At 37.7% G+C, this 19,444-nt stretch overlaps 1 protein-coding gene across 1 annotated transcript in view; it reads left to right on the top strand.

Annotated features, from left to right (window-relative positions):
• Positions 1 to 19,444, top strand: part of CUBN (cubilin) — a 228,532-nt gene that overhangs the window by 63,858 nt on the left and 145,230 nt on the right. The window contains exons 29-32 of the mRNA XM_040968271.1: positions 273 to 454; positions 1,109 to 1,265; positions 3,998 to 4,185; positions 18,274 to 18,424. Of these exons, the coding sequence (XP_040824205.1) occupies positions 273 to 454; positions 1,109 to 1,265; positions 3,998 to 4,185; positions 18,274 to 18,424 (678 nt within the window). The remainder of the gene's footprint in view (positions 1 to 272; positions 455 to 1,108; positions 1,266 to 3,997; positions 4,186 to 18,273; positions 18,425 to 19,444) is intronic.

The raw sequence follows: 19,444 nt of genomic DNA, 5'->3' as shown, positions 1-19,444 counted from the left end.
AGTTTTGAACTAGCAGCAGCCACTGCTAATCCTTTTGAAACATAAAAGGGAAAAGTTGTGGTTCTCTGGTGCATTTCATCAAGCTGGCCAACTTGATTAGAAGCAGGAAGGTAGACTGAAATGAATTGGGATCACAGCTATTCTTTTGTGATACAGTTTTTGCTTTGCAACTTGATTTGAAAACTATAGTTGCCGTAGTTTGATATAGACAAGAAGATTCAGTTTTGCCAAAAAGAGAAGGGTGTGCATCATTTTGTTTCTTTCTCCTGTAGGTTGTGGGGGTAATCTCACCACTTCTACTGGCACATTCACGTCTCCCAACTATCCGATGCCCTACTACCATAGCTCTGAATGCTATTGGTTGTTAAAAGCCAGCCATGGTAGCCCATTTAAATTGGAATTCCTAAACTTTCACTTGGAGTATCATCCAAACTGCACTCTGGATTATTTGGCAGTATGTATAATGTTTCTGTTGCAACATTCCCTGCTTCCATCTTACTTAGAATACATAATGCGTTTGTTTTTGTTTTATTTTTGAGGTTCAAGACAATGGAGCATTTAAACAGAATGTTCACATGAGAAATTTTACCAAACAAAAAAATTCATGAATTTGGTGAAAATAGCAGTGTTTTAGACTATGTACTCAATGACTTGAAATATTAGATACTTAAAATGTTTTAAATATAAACTACTAAGATATGATTAAAGTTTCATAAAAGAAGTTGTAGACTTTATTGTAGTTTTTAGATACTCACTGAATTCTAAAAACTTAGAGGATTGCTTTGGTGAATTAGAGTAATTAATGGGAGTTGTATAGCAAGGACGTTTTTTAGAGTGCCAGAAATTCAACATCATCCACTGAAAAAGCGAAATAAAAATGTACTGGATTTTCAATCTTTAGACTTCAACCTGAGTTTACACAATTTAATATTTGGATAAAGCATTGGAATTTATGGTCTGAAAATATAGATACTTCAGAATAGTTTTTAGAAGGTATTTTATTGCAGACATGTTCTTTTGTTATGCATTTTTTGCTATTTTATACTGTAGTGTCTTTTAGATAATATTTATAGCAGCAACTGTCTGATATTTCAAATATTTACTAAAGGTGTATGATGGCCCAAGTACCAGCTCTCATCTGCTTACTCAGCTTTGTGGGGCCGAGAAGCCTCCTGCCATCCTTTCTACCGGAGACAGCATGCTTTTAAAACTGAGGACTGATGAAGAACAGCAAGGTGGTGGCTTCGAGGCCACATACTCGCAGAGTAAGTATGAATGCAAGCTGTTCAGTGTTATCATGAGCTTCCAGGTTCTACAGTGCATAAAGTGAAATAAATATAATCCATTGGCTTGAGAAAACGAAGTTCATCTTAGTTTCAATTATTTTTTTGGAAAGACAGAGTAACAGAGCAAGAATGAGAATGGGAGAGACAGAGGGAGGTGAGGAGAGGGAGACAGAGAAATACAGAATATGTTATTTTTGCTTGTGTCTTCCCCAAATGTGACAAGCTGAAGCTAAGATCCCAGAACTGGAAAACTATAGAAACCTTTGGGGGCTTATTTAATATCCTGAGACAATTGTAATCCAGCTAATGACAGTTAATGGCTAACAGGGTTTTTTTTTTAATTTCTATCACACATTATGATCTTCTAATCTGACATCATTTCACTTTATGTATATCCACCTACTCCAGCTTTACATATGCACCTTAGAAAGGTACCTTAATCTTACTAGGGAAAGCTGTGGTCCTTATGGATCATGTGTGGTGTCATTACTGTTCTTTATTGAGCAAACTGTGATCATGTCATCTTTGCCATTTACAATTTGCTCTCTGCTAAAGCAGCATGGATTGAACAAAACACCAGAAGTTTGGGCAGTGTCCTTACCACTAACATTTGAGAAGCCCATTTTTCTACTCTGGTTTCCAGTACTTCTTTTCTGAAAGGACATTGATTCAGTTGGATGATCTCTGAAGCTCCTCTCTAGCTCTAAATTTGAATATGTTTTATAGTCTCAAAATGAATGTTCAAGGCAACAAGATTCCCTTGAGTTTATGATATTTAGTAAATATTCCACTTTGAAAGTATCATTTCTTGCACTGCTGAATTTAAATTTATCCACAATTTGACGCAGTTGTCTAAAAATGGTATTGAAAGTCACAGTGTCTCAGATTAATGGAAAGATTACTAATTTTTAACCTTGATTATGTATGAAACTAATGACTTACATTCTCTTATTTCCAGCATTTGTACTGATCTAGCTAGTTTTTTAAAGTTCTGTTTATTTGAAAGGCAGATGACAAAGAGGGGGAGAGAGATAGAAATACACACACGTGCATGTGTGCACAAATATATACAGAAGGGTATAGAGAGAAGGAGGGAGGGAGAGAGAGAGGGAGAGAGAGGGAGAGAAAGAGATTATCCATCTACTGGTTCACTCCACGAATGACCAAAATGACCAAAATGATTGGGGCTTGCACAGGTGAAGCCAGGAGCCTGTAACTACATCCTGGTCTCCTACTTGTGTGGAATGGATCTAAGTATTTAGGCTATTATCCATGGACTCCCCAGGTGCATCAGGAGCTGAATATGAATCAGAGTAGCTGGCCTCCAGCTGTCACTCAATTGGGATGCAAATGTCGGAAGTGGCACAATGCCATCCTCCATAAAATGATAGGTTAGAAATCCTTTGTGGACAAAATTGTGACATACATATTTTCAAAGAGAAGCATTTTTACTATTATGCCTGCTCAAAGGAAGAATTGGAAGAATCACAAATGCTTACTTTTCCAAACCAAAGTTTATAAAGGCTGGTGAAGACACCTTTCAGAAAGAAGTATTGTAAGTAATATGTGTCTGTGAACCACAATTTTCAGACAGATCTCAACACAGTATTTTCCCATTTTCTTTTGTTGCATATCAGAAAGACAGTATAAAAAAAGACAAATGGAAGATATGCATATGCCTTGGTCCCATGTTATTAAAACTGGGTGAATTTACTCCTAGGATTAGACATACCTAGGACTACTTCATGTGGTTTTGTTAAAAATCAGCTCAAGTGCTAGTGTGGTGGCTTATGAGGCTAATCCTCTTCCTGCAGTCTGGCATCCCATGTGAAAATCAGCTCATGTCATGGCTGCTATTCTTCCTATCCAAATCCCTGCTTATGCCCCTCAGAAAGCAGCGGAGGATGGCTCAAGTCCTTTGGCCCTTGCACCGACTTGGGAGATGTGGAAGAAATTCCTAATTCCTAGTTTGAGATTGGCTTAGCTCTGACCATTGAGCCAGTTGGAGAGTAAACCACAGATGGGACAGATAGGAAATCTCTCTCCCTTCCTATCTCTCTGTTTCTTTGCAAATCTGCCTCTAAAATAAAAATGGATCTTTAAAAAAAAATTAGCTCACAAAGTTCCACAATTAGATTGAAGACTTTTTCAAAATCTGAGATTTTCATTTCTTTTTAAATCTTTTGCTCTATTTATTCACTTGATACCTTCAAATGACTCACTAGAGGATTAAAGGTGTCATGAATTTGAATTTCATGCAGAGTTATAAATATTCTATAAAATTATGTTGTTATTCATTTTGGACATTCTCTCAAAACTTTGTATTTTTAATCTTGAATTCAATGGACTGAATTTCTATTCCTTCAAGATTATAAACTTAGAAAACTGGAACTGTAGAATATTTCTTGAAATCTCTAATCAAACTAATTGGACTGATGTCTTAGTGCAGCCAGGGCATTCTGCTGCCCCCCCCCCAGGTTATAAAAATGTATGCCTATTTTAACATGGCTGTGCAATTTTCATGAACTTACCTCAAGTGTTATTTCACATTTAGTCTAAATGGAGACTCGTTCACTCTAAAAATGCTGCACAAAATATATGAGATAAATATTATTTTAAAGCTATGTATTTAATGTTTTCCTAAATGAAAATCTCATATATTTTATAGCTGTTATGATAGTTTGTTTAGCAATTGTGATTATTTTTTCCAGCATGTGAAAATGTTGTGATTGTCAATCAAACCTATGGCATCTTGGAGAGCATAGATTTTCCCAACCCTTATTCTAATAACCAGCGTTGCAACTGGACCATCCAAGCAACAACTGGCAACACTGTGAACTACACGTTTTCAGCGTTTGATTTGGAATATCATACGAACTGCTCAACGGATTACTTAGAGGTATGTATAGGCATTCTGGATCAGAAGGAATCACTCCTTTTTCAGATACAGTTTGATAAGCCAAGCTAGAATATATCATGCTGCTTGGAATGGAATCTCAAGTCCTGCCTTACACATCTTTAATACGTCAGTTACTCATGGTATTGAAACAGATAGCTTCTGTGTCTCGTGCATCATCTTAATAGTGATGATGCTTAGCCTGCGAAGTCATTTATATAAACAAAAGTCCAAGGTTTTAGCTTGGAATATAACTTCTGGATGGATTTAGCTCATTTATTCAAACTATTCAGAAATAGAAAAATAACCACTATATGGGTTAGTTTTTTAAATGTTTGCTTTCTATGAGAGATCAGAAAACATTTCAATATCTTGGATTTAATCAATACCCTTTTTTTGTGGAAAGAGATATGATTTTGATTCTTGTTTTGTTTTGACATTTCATTTTTATTTTGTAAAATGGGAATGTCTATTTGTTATAATACTGACCAACAGGAACATTTTTCTTCTGCTATCTATATGTAACACTGTCTTGTCTATTGAAAATGCTTGAATACATGCATCACGCAACCATTGTGCCAGACCCTCTTAACTTCCTTTTACCAATTCTATCAGAAACAAGCATATCTGAGGTTGTTTGAGAGTGGTACATCTTTTCCAATTAGCACTTTATTGCTATCACATAAACCAAAGACAGTTTAAGTTTTGACTCTTTGAGGCTCTGAATGTAAGATTTCTTTGTCGGGTATAATTTTTTGAAAAAAAAAACTTTATTTGAAAAATTATAATATAGAATTGGAATCTGCAGAGTTTATTCATCAAAAAATTCTTTACTGACATTTTAGAAAATCTGACACAACATAGAAAAAACTTGAAAGCATGAGCTTGGCACTTTCCTTGATTTGGATTTTAAATGATCTTCACAAGTTTGTTAATGCTATCCTGGTGTTGTTTCATTTGCTTAGAGTAGCCATACTTCTTTTCACATGGTGAGACCTCGTTCCTGTTTTAGAATCAGTAGGAAAATTGCTTCCAGAGCCCTTTGTTGATAGTGTGACCATAGCAGTTGATCGTTACCTATTTTTGCCAGGTGTGCTTTTCCCATCCCCTACTAAACTGTGGCTTCTTGGAAGTGTGAGCTGTGTCCTACTGACTTTGTAACCCAAGCACTTAAAAAGTTGCTACATGGCAGAATTCAGTAGATTTAGGTTAAATAGAATATCAAAGCTGTATTTTTACATTAATCTTCAGGTAGCTTTTAATTAGTGAGAAGTAATTGAGTTCCCAAACAACTTCCACTTTCAGGGCAATCATACAACTGTAAATGCAAACCAGTATTGGAATCATGGCCTTACAGATAGTGTTTCTTGCTTATCAATGTGCTAGGTATCATAGTGGTGATTTTGTTAAGTTCAGAGGAGAAAGTAGAGAGACAAGGAATCTTTTGAACTCAACTTTGAAGGGATATTTGGCAGAAAAGAGCAGAAGAAAATAAGATGAAATGTTTCCAGGAACTAGTGTCAATTCTTTGGATTCCCTTATGGGTGAAATGGCAACAAAAAGACCCATCAGTAGTTTTTGGAAGTGTTCGGAAAGTGTTAAGCAAAAATAAATAAATAAATAAATAAAGTTTGTTCCAACCACTGAGGAGGAGGAGGAGGTTAAGTAGAGGCTCCTTGGTGATGAAGTGTATGTCATGGTTGAGGCACACCATTGCTCTTGTGCAACACTGATGATGAAAGAAGCAAAATGACAAGCAGAAAACCCAAAGTCCAGAAAAGCCTTCCAAGATATGACCTTGTTTTCCAAGGGAGGCATTTTTCATCTTTGTAAGCCAGGAGCAGCACCAGGAAAGAACTACAATGGTTGGTCCAAAATGGGAATTTTAAAAGCACAAATAACTGTTTAAGGAGAGAAAAGCCTCAAAACTAAAAATCTGGCTTCCTTTAATAACTTCCAGTTAAAGAGCTTTTTCAAATGACTTTGCCAAGTCTCAATTGAGTATGTGTTACCAGAGCCAGAGTTATTTTTAACTAATAAGGCTAAAGCATTAAGAGGATTTGATGAGATATTGGTCAGATGCTGTGCCCAACTTTGAGAGGTGTGGTTTGTAAAGATTTTAGAATTTGACATTTATCTTTAATTTCATTGCTCTTTCTTTTTCTTTTGCTTTTCTTTGGTTTCTCATTTTAAGAATTTTTAAAAGATTTATTTATTTGAAAAGCAGAGTGATGGAGACCAGTAGAAAGATCTTTTATCTGCTGGTTTCCTGAACAGATGGCTACAGCAGCCAATCCTAGGCAAGGCTGAAGGTAGGAGACAGAACTCCATCCAGGTCTTCCATGTATGTGGCAAGGGCCCATGCACTTGGACCATCATCCACGGCCTTCTGAGTTGCATTGTCGGGAAGCTGCATGAGATGTGGAACAGCTGGGACTTGATCTGGTGCCCATATGGGAGTGGTGGTTTAATCCATTGTGCTTCAGTGCTGACTTCTTTAAGAGTTTTTTGGAACCATGGCCTCAATCTCATTTTGAAGTACAAGTCCTTAAAACCTTCAGTAGATGTCCAGCACCACCATGCTCCTACATCCTAAACAAATCTGTCACTCTATTCTATCCCTTCCCCCTGTGTTCACTGGTGAGAATCAGCTAGAATAACACTGCTCTTCACTGTACTCTCTGAGAGCAGAGAGCTTGTGTGTAGAATTCAATAAACACTACACTCTTTAGAAGAAGACATCTATGAATTGTGCAGATGGTTGATATTGGCTCCCCCTGGACATTCCCACTTAGTTCTTGAGTATGTCAATGGCTTTTGTCAAATGCATTTCCATATCTGTTGGCAAGTCCTCATGCTGATGTCATTCTCTTCACCAGATGTTTCTGTAATTCTAATGCACTTTCATGTCCACCTACAGTTGCACAATAATGCATTTTGAAGGAAGGAATAGACCAAAAAAACTCACTAGTGTCACTGAATCTTTTGTTTTGACTCGCCTGTTTCCTAAGTCCATAGGCTGAGCAACATTTTCCATGCACACAGGACCTTGAACATTCAGGCCAGTGTGATATTGTTAAATTAATTAAGATTACATGAGCTATGGTTACAGAGGGCTCATGAATTCTGACATACTGAATACAATGCAAGTAGATTTCTCAACCACATCTGAATCCAGTATACAGATGTTCCAAATCCCACAGGATGATGAATGGACCCAGGGGAAGGCCAGGTAATTGTAGACGAGTCACATACATAATGAGTGCAGATGTTGACAGATGTTTCATACATGGTCCAATAAATTTGAGAAGTGCTAAATTCATCAAAATCATCAGGGTTTTTTGTTTTATTTTCTATTTGCTGAAGTGCGTCCTAAGGAAGAAAGAGCTCCAGAAATTTCTGTTTTGGTTTTCATGTAGGAGCCATCACTGGAATTAGAATGACCCTTCATCCTCCCACTGCTGCAGGATGAAGTCTTAGTAACTTGTCTAGTGCTTACTGGCAAAAGAATTTCTTACAAACACCAAAGCAACATGATAGGTTATATAGTCTTGCTCAGTTGTTTCTACTTGTGTCTGTTAATGTTTCAGAAGGAAAATTCTGGATGCAGTCAGCTTGGATTAACATCCTGTCTCCAATACTTACTGAATGAATGACTTCAGGAAAATCATTTAGGTTCTGTATGCCATGCTTTCCCCATCTTTAAATTGGAATAGCCAATTTAATGTGAGTTAGTTCGTAGGCACAGAGACAGAAAAAAACCTGGCACATAATAAACACTTAGAAAAAGAGATACTGTCATTATTTTCTCTAATCTTGATGCAGAAGAAATATTTTGATTAGGAATAGGGAAATTCACACAGAGAATTTTATTCCTTCCGCTGGGATGTAACTAAAGGTTCATTTCTCAAGATGCTTTATTTTTCAGATGCTTTTTTTCTGTATTCTGCTTCCTTAATGTATTTTGATACTTCTCAAACACAACAGATTGGATCTTCCACCTGCTGGCACTGGCATTCCATATGGGCACCAGTTTGTGTCCCAGCTACTCCACTTCCCGATAAAACTCCCTGCTTATAGCCTTGGAAAGCAATATAGAATGGCCCAGGTTTTTGGGCCCCTAGTACCATTTAGGAGACCTGGAGTAAGCTTCTGGCTCCTGGTCTCAGACAGGCCCAGCTCTGGCTATTGCTACCATTTGGGAAGTGAATCAGCAGATGAAGATTTTCTATCCTTCTCTGTCTCTCTTTGTAATTGACTTTCCAAATAAAATGAAAAGATTGTTGAAAAAATATACGTATTATAAAGCCAGTATTTTAGCCAGCGTGTTTCAATAGAAATTTTGTTAAAGAATACAATGAAGAAAATGTTGATTTTAGGGTCTAACAGAAGTTTTGAATGTTATTGATGTAAGTTTTAAAAGTAACTTGTTATTCTATGGCAAAATAAGTACTATAAGGGCTTATACTGTATCTTTGAGTTTAATGATTTTTATTTTAGAAAATTATCAATGAAACAAATAAGAAATATTCCACCATGTCTCAACAATATCTTTAAAAATATTTTCAAAGACATTTTTACATGTCTGCTTTCAGAACTACTAAATGCAGGTAGTGAAACTATCTGCATTATAGAACTGCTTGGAATTTTAACATAGGATAATGATCTGAACAGAGTGCTAACAAATATTCCCTATATTTAATAGGGATATAATTTTTATAAATTATTTTTGCTTACTGCAATGTTTTGAAGTAAAATATGGGGCATGGTTTCCAAAACAACTTTCCTGCTATGTATAGGATAGATTAACATTGGCCTCATGGGTTGAAAGTGGAATTTCATTCTTTGCCTACCAGATTTTTTGTAAGAGATGCAGGGCATCTAGATCTGAATCTCAAAAAAAAAAAAAAATGGTAGTTAAAAGTCTCACTTGCAAGCTTGAGAAATGCAGAAAAGTCAATGAGATTGTGTGTCTCCATCACAATGGGTCTGAGGTGACTTTCATCATTGGGACTCCTCCTTAAACACTTCCTGGACTAATGAGTCATACTTCCTGGAACTGTCTGGTAGAGGAAGTCTGCTTCTAGGACTTCGGTGTTTTACTTAGAGCTTAGAGATAAACCCCTAACAATTCTGAGGACACAGCTACTATTCAAAGTCGTGCAGAAAACGTGTCAAGGCAATGCAAAGATTTCTGCTTATGCCTTGACACCAAATGTGAGTGGAGCCCTGCATTAGCATGATCTGATTGCACAGAAATTTAAAATGCTGTGTGTCTGTTAGTTGAGCCAAATGCTTTGTACTATCCCTAAGTATAGCAAGGGGACATTTTAGAAGCCATTTAAACTCCAACATAGCCTGAGCAAAATGTGATTGCTTTAATATTTAAAAATTTGAAAGAGGAATGTTTATCTCAGTGTGACCAAAACATCTTCCTGTAAAAAGAAATAGTGATCTTTTTCTGACTATCCTTCCCAATGAGGAATGGTCATGGGGTTGCACTAATTTGTGGCAGATATTGAAACAAAGGTAACAGTATTCAAAAGAAAGTTTTTGCTCTTGGATTCCAAAGAAACTCTGGGTGTTTTTCTTCTCAATAGTTTCTCAGATAAGAAGGATTCGGAATAACTAAGAAGCAAAGCCCTGATAATTTCCAAACTATGACAAGCCAGTAAAGATTCTATTAGACGTTCTGAACTTGAAGTTGTTCTCTCTGAGCATCCTTTACTGTTTCTCCTTACTGTGCTTTGTTCCTCAGGACAAAGGCAGCATGTGCACATCTGACCTCATCCACATTTAACAGACATAGCTGATGGATAAGAAAGCATTGATCTTTGTCCTTTTGGGATTGACTTATTTCACTGAACATTATTGTCTCTAGTTGGAATAATTTTGTTATAAACAGTTGCATTTCATTCTTTTTAATGGCTGAATAGTATTGAGTAGAGTAGATGTACCATGTTTTCTTTATCTACTCTTCTTTTGATGGACATCTGGCTCGTTTCCATGTCTTCACTATTGCAGATTGTGCTGCTGTAAATATAGAATTGGACAGAGTCCCAGAAGTGGAATAACTGTGTCATATGGTAGATCAGTTTTCAATTCTCTTAGCACCCTCCATATTGACTTCCATAGTGGAACAAACAGTGAAGTAGGGTACATTTCTTCCCACATGTATGCTAGCAGGTGTTATTAGTAGAGTTCTGAATGTAGAACAAACTCACTGAATTTAGGTGGAAACTCAGTGTGGTTTTTATTGGTATTTTCCTGATAACCAAAGAGGATGAGAGTTTATTCATTTGTCTGTTAGCCATTTGAGTTTGTTCTTTTGAAAAAAAAATGTCTGTTCACTTCCTTCACCCATTTCTTCACAAGGTTGTTTGTTTTGTTGTCACTGAGTTTCTGAAGCTCTTTGTAAATTCTATTGTCATCTATTGATTGTGTTGTGTTGAAAGATTTTCTCCCATTCTGTTGGCTGCTTCTTCACTTTGTTGATCATTTCCTTTGCTGTACAGAAATTTCTTAGTTTGATGAAGTCCCGTTTGTTTATTTTGACTTTGCCTGTGCTTTTGGTGATTTTACCAAGTCTTGCCCCATTCATGTATCTTGAAGAGTGCTTCCTATGTTTTCCTCTAATAATTTGATGATTTCTGGGTACAGATTTAGGTTCTTGATCTATTTAGAGCTTGTTTTTATGTAAGGTGAAAGGTAGAGACCCAGTGTAGTATCCTGGTGGCTAAAGTCCTCAACTTGCGTGTGCCAGGATCCCACGTGGGTGCCGGTTTGTGGCCTGGCAGCTCCACTTCCCTTCTGGCTCCCTGCTTGTAGCCTGGGAAAGCAGTGGTGGATAGGCCAGAGCCTTGGGACCCTGCACCTGTGTGGGAGACCTGGAGAAGGCTCCTGGCTTTGGATCGGCTCAGTTTCCAGCTGTTATGGTCACTTGCAGAGTGAACCAGTAGACGAAGGATCCTTCTGTCTCTTCTTCTCTCTGGAAGTCTGCCTTTTCAGTAAAAATAAATAAATATTTATTTATTTTTAAGTAAAGTAGAAGGTGTGGGTGTTTTTCTCTCTGACATAAGACAATCTTCATGCAAAATACAAGGTCAATAGATATGTAGGTAAGCTTGACTATACAGATATTCATCTACAACATCTGCCTAATGGAGGCAAGTATACCATGAAGTAGAGATAAATTGCAGCCTGCATTTCTACTTCTGAATAAAATATGAACTCTCAGTGAAACTGTTAAATATATCTTGACATGAGAATGTTGGATATTATATCATTCTCCATACCTATAAAGTCAGGATACAATTAAATACAAGAATGATGGGCTTGTGACTATATTTGAGGGACTGAACTGTTGTTACAATATAGGGGAAAAGAGGGGGCAGGGATATGGTAGTAGGGGAAATGCCTGAGCCTAAGGAGTTATATCATAAAAATAATGAATTAAATAAAAAGAAAATATTGATCAGATACCAACTTTTATAAATTGGTTATCAGAGTGATAGAGCTTGGCTAAATCCATTGATTTTCTACTTTTTATTTTGAAAGAGAAGGAGTCTATTCATAATATTTCACATGTCTCTAAAATGCCTGTCCTTACATTGACTATTTTCCTAGCAGGCTTTCTCTTTCACCTCTCCCTGACTTGGAAAAGATCCTGCATGCTGGTGTGTAGGTCCCTGTAGCCCTCTATTAGTTTACTCTGTTTTGTGAACCAGATTCTTTCTCATTCCTGGGCCCAACTGTAACAGATAGCGAGGCTTGCAGGGAATAGAATAAACAACAACAACAACAATAATAAATAAGTCATGTTTTGCTGTAACAGGATAATTGGCAGAGGGAGGGCAGTGGTTCATGGAATTAGTGCTCGCCATGGTGTGGAAGAGGCTGATTGGCTTTCAAAGCATTTCCCTTATCACCAGGGAGGATGTTAGGCACTTACTGCTTCATCAATGACTACAAAAGTGTATGTTTATGCAAAATCTTTAGTCCTTCAATATTTTAAGGAATGAATTTTTAATAGTTAGCCTAATTAATAATAAAAATCCAATTATCTGAAAAGAGAAAACATTAAATACAAATTATCATCTTAAATCAATGCTGAGACAGATGACCTCATATAAATTTGTAGTAGACTAATTTTCATATATAATCTTGTGCTACATAGGAAAAAATGGAGATAGACAATATACTATTTTTAATAAGCCAGTTGGGTATCTGACCATCTAGAAGAATATAGAAATCTGAAACTGAAAAACATTACCACTGCATCTTTATATTGCTGTATCATAGTGCTCCAAAGATAGTACTTTAAAAATAGATTTATTTGGGCCCAGCGGCGTGGCCTAGCAGCTAAAGTCCTTGCCTTGAATGCGCCAGGATCCCATATGGGCGCCGGTTCTAATCCCAGCAGCTCCACTTCCCATCCAGCTCCCTGCTTGTGGCCTGGGAAGCAGTCGAGGATGGCCCAAAGCTTTTGGACCCTGCACCCGTGTGGGAGACCTGGAAGAAGTTCCTGGATCCTGGCTTCGGATTGGTATAGCAATGGCCGTTGCGTTCACTTGGGGAGTGAATTATTGGATGGAAGATCTTCCTCTCTGTCTCTCCTTCTCTCTGTATATCTGACTTTCCAATAAATAAATAAATCTTTAAAAAAATAGATTTATTTGATCACTCAGTAATATGCAATATTTGCAGGAAGTTAAGAAAATACATAAAAGGGTCGGTGAAGAGGAAAGAACTTAAATTACAGGGTTGTTTATATTTGGTGTTATTTGTTTATTTTACTTTAATACTCAAAGGATATTATTCTATGCATTGTAATGACTTTTTTACCTTGTGGTAGCTTTGAAATATCTTCCATTTTTTTGTTGTATCACATCAGTTTCACCCATCACAAATATAGCCACTAGTTCTTACTTTGCAATATTTAAAATTTTTATCATGTTAATTCTTGGAGAATCGTCCTTAGGGTTAAGTGTTTGTCTACCTGTGTGATTATAGAATTATTTTTTTAAATGAAAGATTCAGATCAGCCCTTGGGTCTTCTAAAATGAGTGACACGGAGAAAGTAAGCAACATGGAAGTGCATTAGCACAAGAGCATAACAGCTAACCACCACATAGAAAGGGGACTCTGTCGTCAGTGTTTGAGCCAGAAATGTAATTTAGACTGACACCAAGTAACTCAGAATGTGGTATTTCAGTGGGTTTCTTGCTCTCATGTAAAACCCGGCATGATGAATAATTGTCCGTTTTACATGGGCATTCAAATTTCCCACCCCACTCTGCCACTGCATGGTAGTGTGGCTTTTCCTGTCCCTGGGGAAGATGCATACGTGTCTGTGCATGGAGTGCACTGTGAGTGACATGTGTCCAAACCAGAAGGTACTTAGCTTGCTTATTAGCCTTGCCATCAACACTTGCCTGCTTAATCCCTACAATTGGATTGCATATTTATTTCCCTGTGCTTTCCTCATTACCCTGCTCAGTGATTCTCCTTCATCAGCTCCTGTGATTGTTACAGGAGCATTTCAAAGCTCTTAACATTTAAAATAAAGATGTCAAAGTTCCACGTTTATCCAGCATGTATTTAGTAAAAGCTTCAACAACAACTTTCTTAATTATTACCCTACTGAGTCAGCTCCTTAGCTCTTGCTAGAGTTGTTTTTACAGAAGGGAAAGAATTTGCCTTGTGCCACCTCTCTAGAGGTCCAGAGGCCAACCTGTTGGAGCCACAGGACAAAAAGAGGAGGTTGCAACAGCAACGATATATCTCACTTGACTTTATCTCATAAAGCCACTTCTCTTGCCAGTTGACTTTTCTCTCCATGGCTACTCTCTCCCCCATCAGCCTCTCATTTCCTAACTTTCCTTGCTTCTATTTCCTGCCATCCTTGTTCTGTCCCCAACACACACACTGAGCTTCAGCTAACATGGGGCAATGTGCATTGGGTTCAGCAACCTGCATATAGGAGGTAGCTTCAGCTTCCACATATAACCAGGTCATTACAGCAACACATTGCCAGGAATGGCCTCCATCTCCTCTGATTCATTGCTTCCACAGCCACCCCACCCATGATGGTTTCTGTGAAATGTTTTACGTGAGTCAGCTCCCGTTCTCTCAAGCCCTCATATTTCTTTTCTCAAAGCTATTTTGGAGCAATTTCTTTGGAAAAGATGTTGGTTGCTTTTGCTCTGACCAGCAGTTAGAATAACACTTTGAGTACTTTTTACATGCCAGGTCTCATACTAGACCGGTTGCGTAGTTTCTCTCATTTGTTATTTACAGCAACCTTAGAGATAAGTGCTGCTATGATGTCAGATTTATAGATGAAGTTTAGTTTAGAGGAATTAAATAATGTCCATAAGATTCTGTACCAAACAATTGTTAGTACTGGACTGTGGACCCAGAGCCTGACTCTGATCAATTGACCATCCCCTAGTATGTCTCTGTAATAAAATGGCTTTTCTGCTTCTTTTTGAAATTTAATTTTCTACTGAAGGCACTGACTTCCAACAGCCTCTCTCTGAACTCATTCAGCATCATTCTCCTAACTTTAGCACCTTCTTTACAGTCACTATGAGTTTGTTCTTGTTGTTCTTTGTAAAAAGAGGGGGAAGAAAGGGAGATTCTCTTCTAGACTTAAATTCTTCTCTCACCACAGATGAATTACATCAAGTATAGACTCTGAAGGATGAAGCTTCTTGGAAATTTTCAAAGATTTGTAACAGGAAATGGACAACATCCCCCTCCTCCAGAAGTCTCTTATTTTAGTGATATCATCTAAAAAAACCTCATGATTTACTCCCTTGGAATGGGCTACATTTAATTAATTTTTCAAGCTAATGATCCTCTTAAAATTAATTTTTGCAGAAAAATTTCAACAAGAAAAACAGTACATAGGAAAAAAATTCCAGTTTGATGCTCTTCTTCAGTATAAAAGTTTGAGAATCACTTGGTCTCAGCTTGAAGTGAATTTAGAAAAACATCCAGTCTACACATTCCATGCTTCTATGTAGGAGATAATTAATTATAATTTTTGTTCATTATAGTTACACATTTTAAAGTTGTAAAGTAAGTCCGCAATGAAGAGACCCTGGGAGAAAGCATTTCCATTCTTAAAATTTTAGCATTTTGTAGGGTTGACTCCTCTGTAGGGAGCATCTAAAATCCAGGTTAGCTGGGTTTGGGTGTCTCTTCACTTAGAACTTGGCTTCCAATGATTCCTAGTGTGTCCACAAAACCTTTTATCTTATGAGGCTTGGACCAGCTCCATCATCAATGGACATACTTTGTGTGCCTTCAGTTTCCTGTCTCCCATCTTGTTTGGATCCTTAGCATTGAGAAATCCATTGACAATGCCATGTGGCAGCTGGAGCCTGAAGTCACTAATGGTCTCACGCACTACATTTGTGCAAAATGATCAAACCCATGCAGAGGAAGTACACAGAAAGTGGTAAGTGTGGCTTAGGCAAGAGATTTCCTTCCTCTTTTATTGCTCCAAGTGTGGTTGAGATATTTTGGTGCAGATTGGGTGGGCGAGAACTAAACCACACACATTCTAAATGAAAAGTCTCTTTTGAAAGAATGTCTGCAAAGATGCTTCACAGAAGGGTTTGCAACATACAAACATCCATTCCTGAGGATGTAGTGCATGGCCAGATTAGAAATGGAAGCTTTGTACTAGTTAAAAAAAGAACATCCTTTAAGTACTGTTATGCAAATCAGAATATCAGATCTGCAGGTTAAAGGTGAGAATCTGAGTCCTTATTAGTTTTTACTGGTTTCTTTTTACAAGAGCCTGAATAGATATGTAGGCATACTGAAAACTTCAGAAATCAAACTTTCACTAGATTCAAGCCAGCATGCTTGCCAGTAGTCTCAATGAGTCACAGTTGGAATGTCCTGTGGTTAAAATTCTGCTCTGAAAACAGCATCAGGAGCAGCAAGGGACTAGTTTGTTTCCATGGCAACCAGTATTTGTATACTTTGAAAAATGACGATTCTTTTTGTGTGGTAAATTTACGCGGGAATGAATTGTAGAGGTGATGTTGGCCATGTCTGTGAATAAAAACAAAAATTCTGATTTAATTAAGTGTGAACATTAAAATGGCATAATTCTAGGGGCATGGATATTTTTCCTAATTAAGGCATTGTTCTATACTAATTAATTCACTGGCTTATTTGGCATTACACTTAAGCATTTTCATAAATTCTATTTGATGCTCAGTATAACATCTCCTTCAAAGGCATAAAGCAACTGTCATTTATCAGTGCTTCCCTGAAACCCACTGCTATTGTCTCTCTCTCTCTCTCCCCACCCATTCATAATGTGCTCTTTACTACCACTGAGTCTCTGGGATTACTTGACTCAATTAATCTCATCCAAAAGGAAGGGAAAAAAGCAAAAAAACTCTTTTAGGTCATGTAAAAATGTAACCTTGCTGAACTAAAAGGCACATACACCATATTGTAGAACTCTGCAGAATTCTTGTGTGAAATCAAAACATGATTCCTAAGCAAGTTGCTTCCCAGTGTTTGTAAGCTTTTCTGAATTAAAAATGATTGTGATTCCAGAGAAATTTTGCCTTAGGTTTTGTTAGACAAAGGTGAAATAATTTAAGTTTTGGTCATTACACCATAATCCAAAGCGAGGAAAAATACTTGTCTTGTGGAAGATCATAGAACATTTTCTTGCCTATTTTTGTCTCTACTTGGGGAGCAGAGATTTATTTTTATTTTAACTCATCTCAAAGAGGACTTCCTACCTGAGAATTAATCTAAAGACATAGTCAAGTGGAGCAGCCGTTTGGACACCTACAGCTGGAGACAGCACCTTCTACCCACTACCCACATGCTTCTGCTCTCTGTGTTAGGGAACTTGAGACGGCCAATGAAGGGCTGTTGCTCTTGTTCCCACTTTTCATGTTGTTTTATTCTTCCTCTCTTTTTCCCTTCCTCATTATGTTTCCTGCCAAAATGTAGAATATTAAAAACATAATAAATATGCACATTCAAAAGAACAGGTTTATGGTATTAAGAAAGCTAATGTGGTAAACCTCAAAAACAAACCTCACCTATATTAATTTGTTTAAAGTGCTCAGGCTGAGTACTTAAAGGTGGACAGTATAATGGGCCTCTGGACTTCTCTTGAAATCTCTGTTGGTCTTCCTTGACATCTCAAGAGCATGTACATGTGATGAGCAGCCAGTTTCGGGGCTCAGTGGGAGAAGCCTATGATTTTTTACAGCTTTGAACTAGGCTGCACCAGATTCCCACTTCTTGTGACCACAATGACTCCACACCATTTACTTTTTAAATTTCCTTTATAGGGGTCTTTTTAAAGAAACATTGAAAGTATCAAATATTAAAACTGACAGGAAATTTGGGTGTGTCTTTAACAATAGAATTGTAAGTAGAGTGGATTGGTGGCATTTGCACTGCCCTTAAAAATGTTTAAACCCATTATTTATTGACATTCTTAAGGGTAAACAAGGAAAGTGATCTGACAAGTATATACCTGTAAATGTGTGTTTGCATATATACATGTACATAAATGGAATATGTTGACAAAAGAAATTCACAATGTAAATAAAGCATTAACAGTGTTTGTTTTCAGTAGGAGTTGTCTTTGTATTTTCCTTTTTCTTATCTTTTAAGGAATTTGACTCTTCTATGGTTATTTATTTTAAAAATTACATCCTGCATTGTGATAGTTAGCCCTCATTGAGCATCTGCTCTGCATCATTGACAGGTGAAAGTAGCTCATCTGCTCTATCATTTCCCTATTCTGTGCTGGGTTATATTTTGGACTTGTAGGTTCACATAAAGCCAGAAACAAATAGCTGGATTTCTCAATCTATTGGACCTAGAAATTAAATCCATCCATCTCTGAAATTCTGTCTAGATAATTTTCTGTTTTAAATTCTTACGTTAAACCTTTTGTATTCAATCCACCTCAGCCAGTTTATCTCCAGGCTTTGAAGGAAGAGACCAACATTTGCTCTTTGAGGAGACCTGGCTTTTTCCATAAGACATGCCATGCAAAATGATTTTACATCGGGGTGTTTGTGATTTCAGCTCTATGATGGATCACAGCGGATAGGACGCTACTGTGGAACAAATAAACCTCCGCCAGATGGAACCACAAGGTCCAGCCTTCACGTGCTGTTCCATACAGACGGGGTGAATCACAAGGAGACAGGGTTTCAGATGCAGTGGTTCATTCAAGGTAAGTCCCATGCTGATTTCAGGTGGATTGTAAGTTGCCATCTGAGAATGGGTCCTTTCCAATTCTAGCCTTGCAAACAACACCATGAACAAACTGCAGGAATTAGGTAAATCATCAGATGCTGGGCTTCAGAAAATTAATTCAGATGGCAGAGAACTTGGCAAGTTAAATCCTCATGGATTAGAGAAGTATACTCCAAGTGAGCAGAACCACTCTGCCTACAAGGGAGTTGTGCTCTGGTAAATCCCTTGTGACTTGAAAACATAATAAGGCAATATGGAAAGGATTGGACTAATTGTGTAAGTTGGTTTCAGTGATATATTGCTTTAGAGAAAGGAGGGAACAGAATGAAGTTTCTGAAGATGATGATTTGTATCTGGGTACAACCAGTGCATTGCAAGCAGAAGTGGTAGTCTCCCAGGTGCAGTGGAATACAATGAGATTTAAGACTCATCTTGACCTTGACATTGAGAAAGAATGATGGGGCTAAAGAGAAAATTGTGAGTCAGTCAAAGGGACACATTTTGTGCCATGGCAGCATCCCACGTGGGAATCAGTTCAAGTCTCAGTTTTCCCTTGGCTCTCTGCCAATTTGCCTCGGAAAGCAGCATGTGCTTGGACTCCTGGTTTTGGCCTGGCCCATCCCCCGCCATGTGGCCATTTAGTAAGTGAACCAGCAGATGGAAGACGCCTCTTTTTTCTTTCTCTCCTGCTCTCTGTTTCTATCTCTGCTACTCTGCCTTTCAAATAAGTGAAATAAATCTTTTTTAAGTCAGTGAGAGATTAGAGAAAGGAGAAGAAAGAGGTTGAGAGGAGGAATAGAAGTAAAGATTTTACATCGTAATGCACAATGCCTAGGGCATGTTGAAAAGAGTAGAGGCGCACATCAGAGGCATGAGAAACCAGTGGTACAGGGAGCAAGTAAAGATAATACTGCCTCTGAGGATGACGCTCCTCCTCCCCTAGAGGTCTGACATGTGGACCAGACTATGGATAGAGGGGCCCAGAGCAGTTTTCAAA

The sequence above is a fragment of the Ochotona curzoniae genome, unplaced genomic scaffold, assembly GCF_017591425.1.
Source record: "Ochotona curzoniae isolate NIBS_2020 unplaced genomic scaffold, NIBS_Ocur_1.0 scaffold_4683, whole genome shotgun sequence".
Classification (NCBI taxonomy): domain Eukaryota; kingdom Metazoa; phylum Chordata; class Mammalia; order Lagomorpha; family Ochotonidae; genus Ochotona; species Ochotona curzoniae.
The sequence above is the reverse complement of the archived record's forward strand: the minus strand, read 5'-3'. Positions and strand labels throughout refer to the sequence as shown.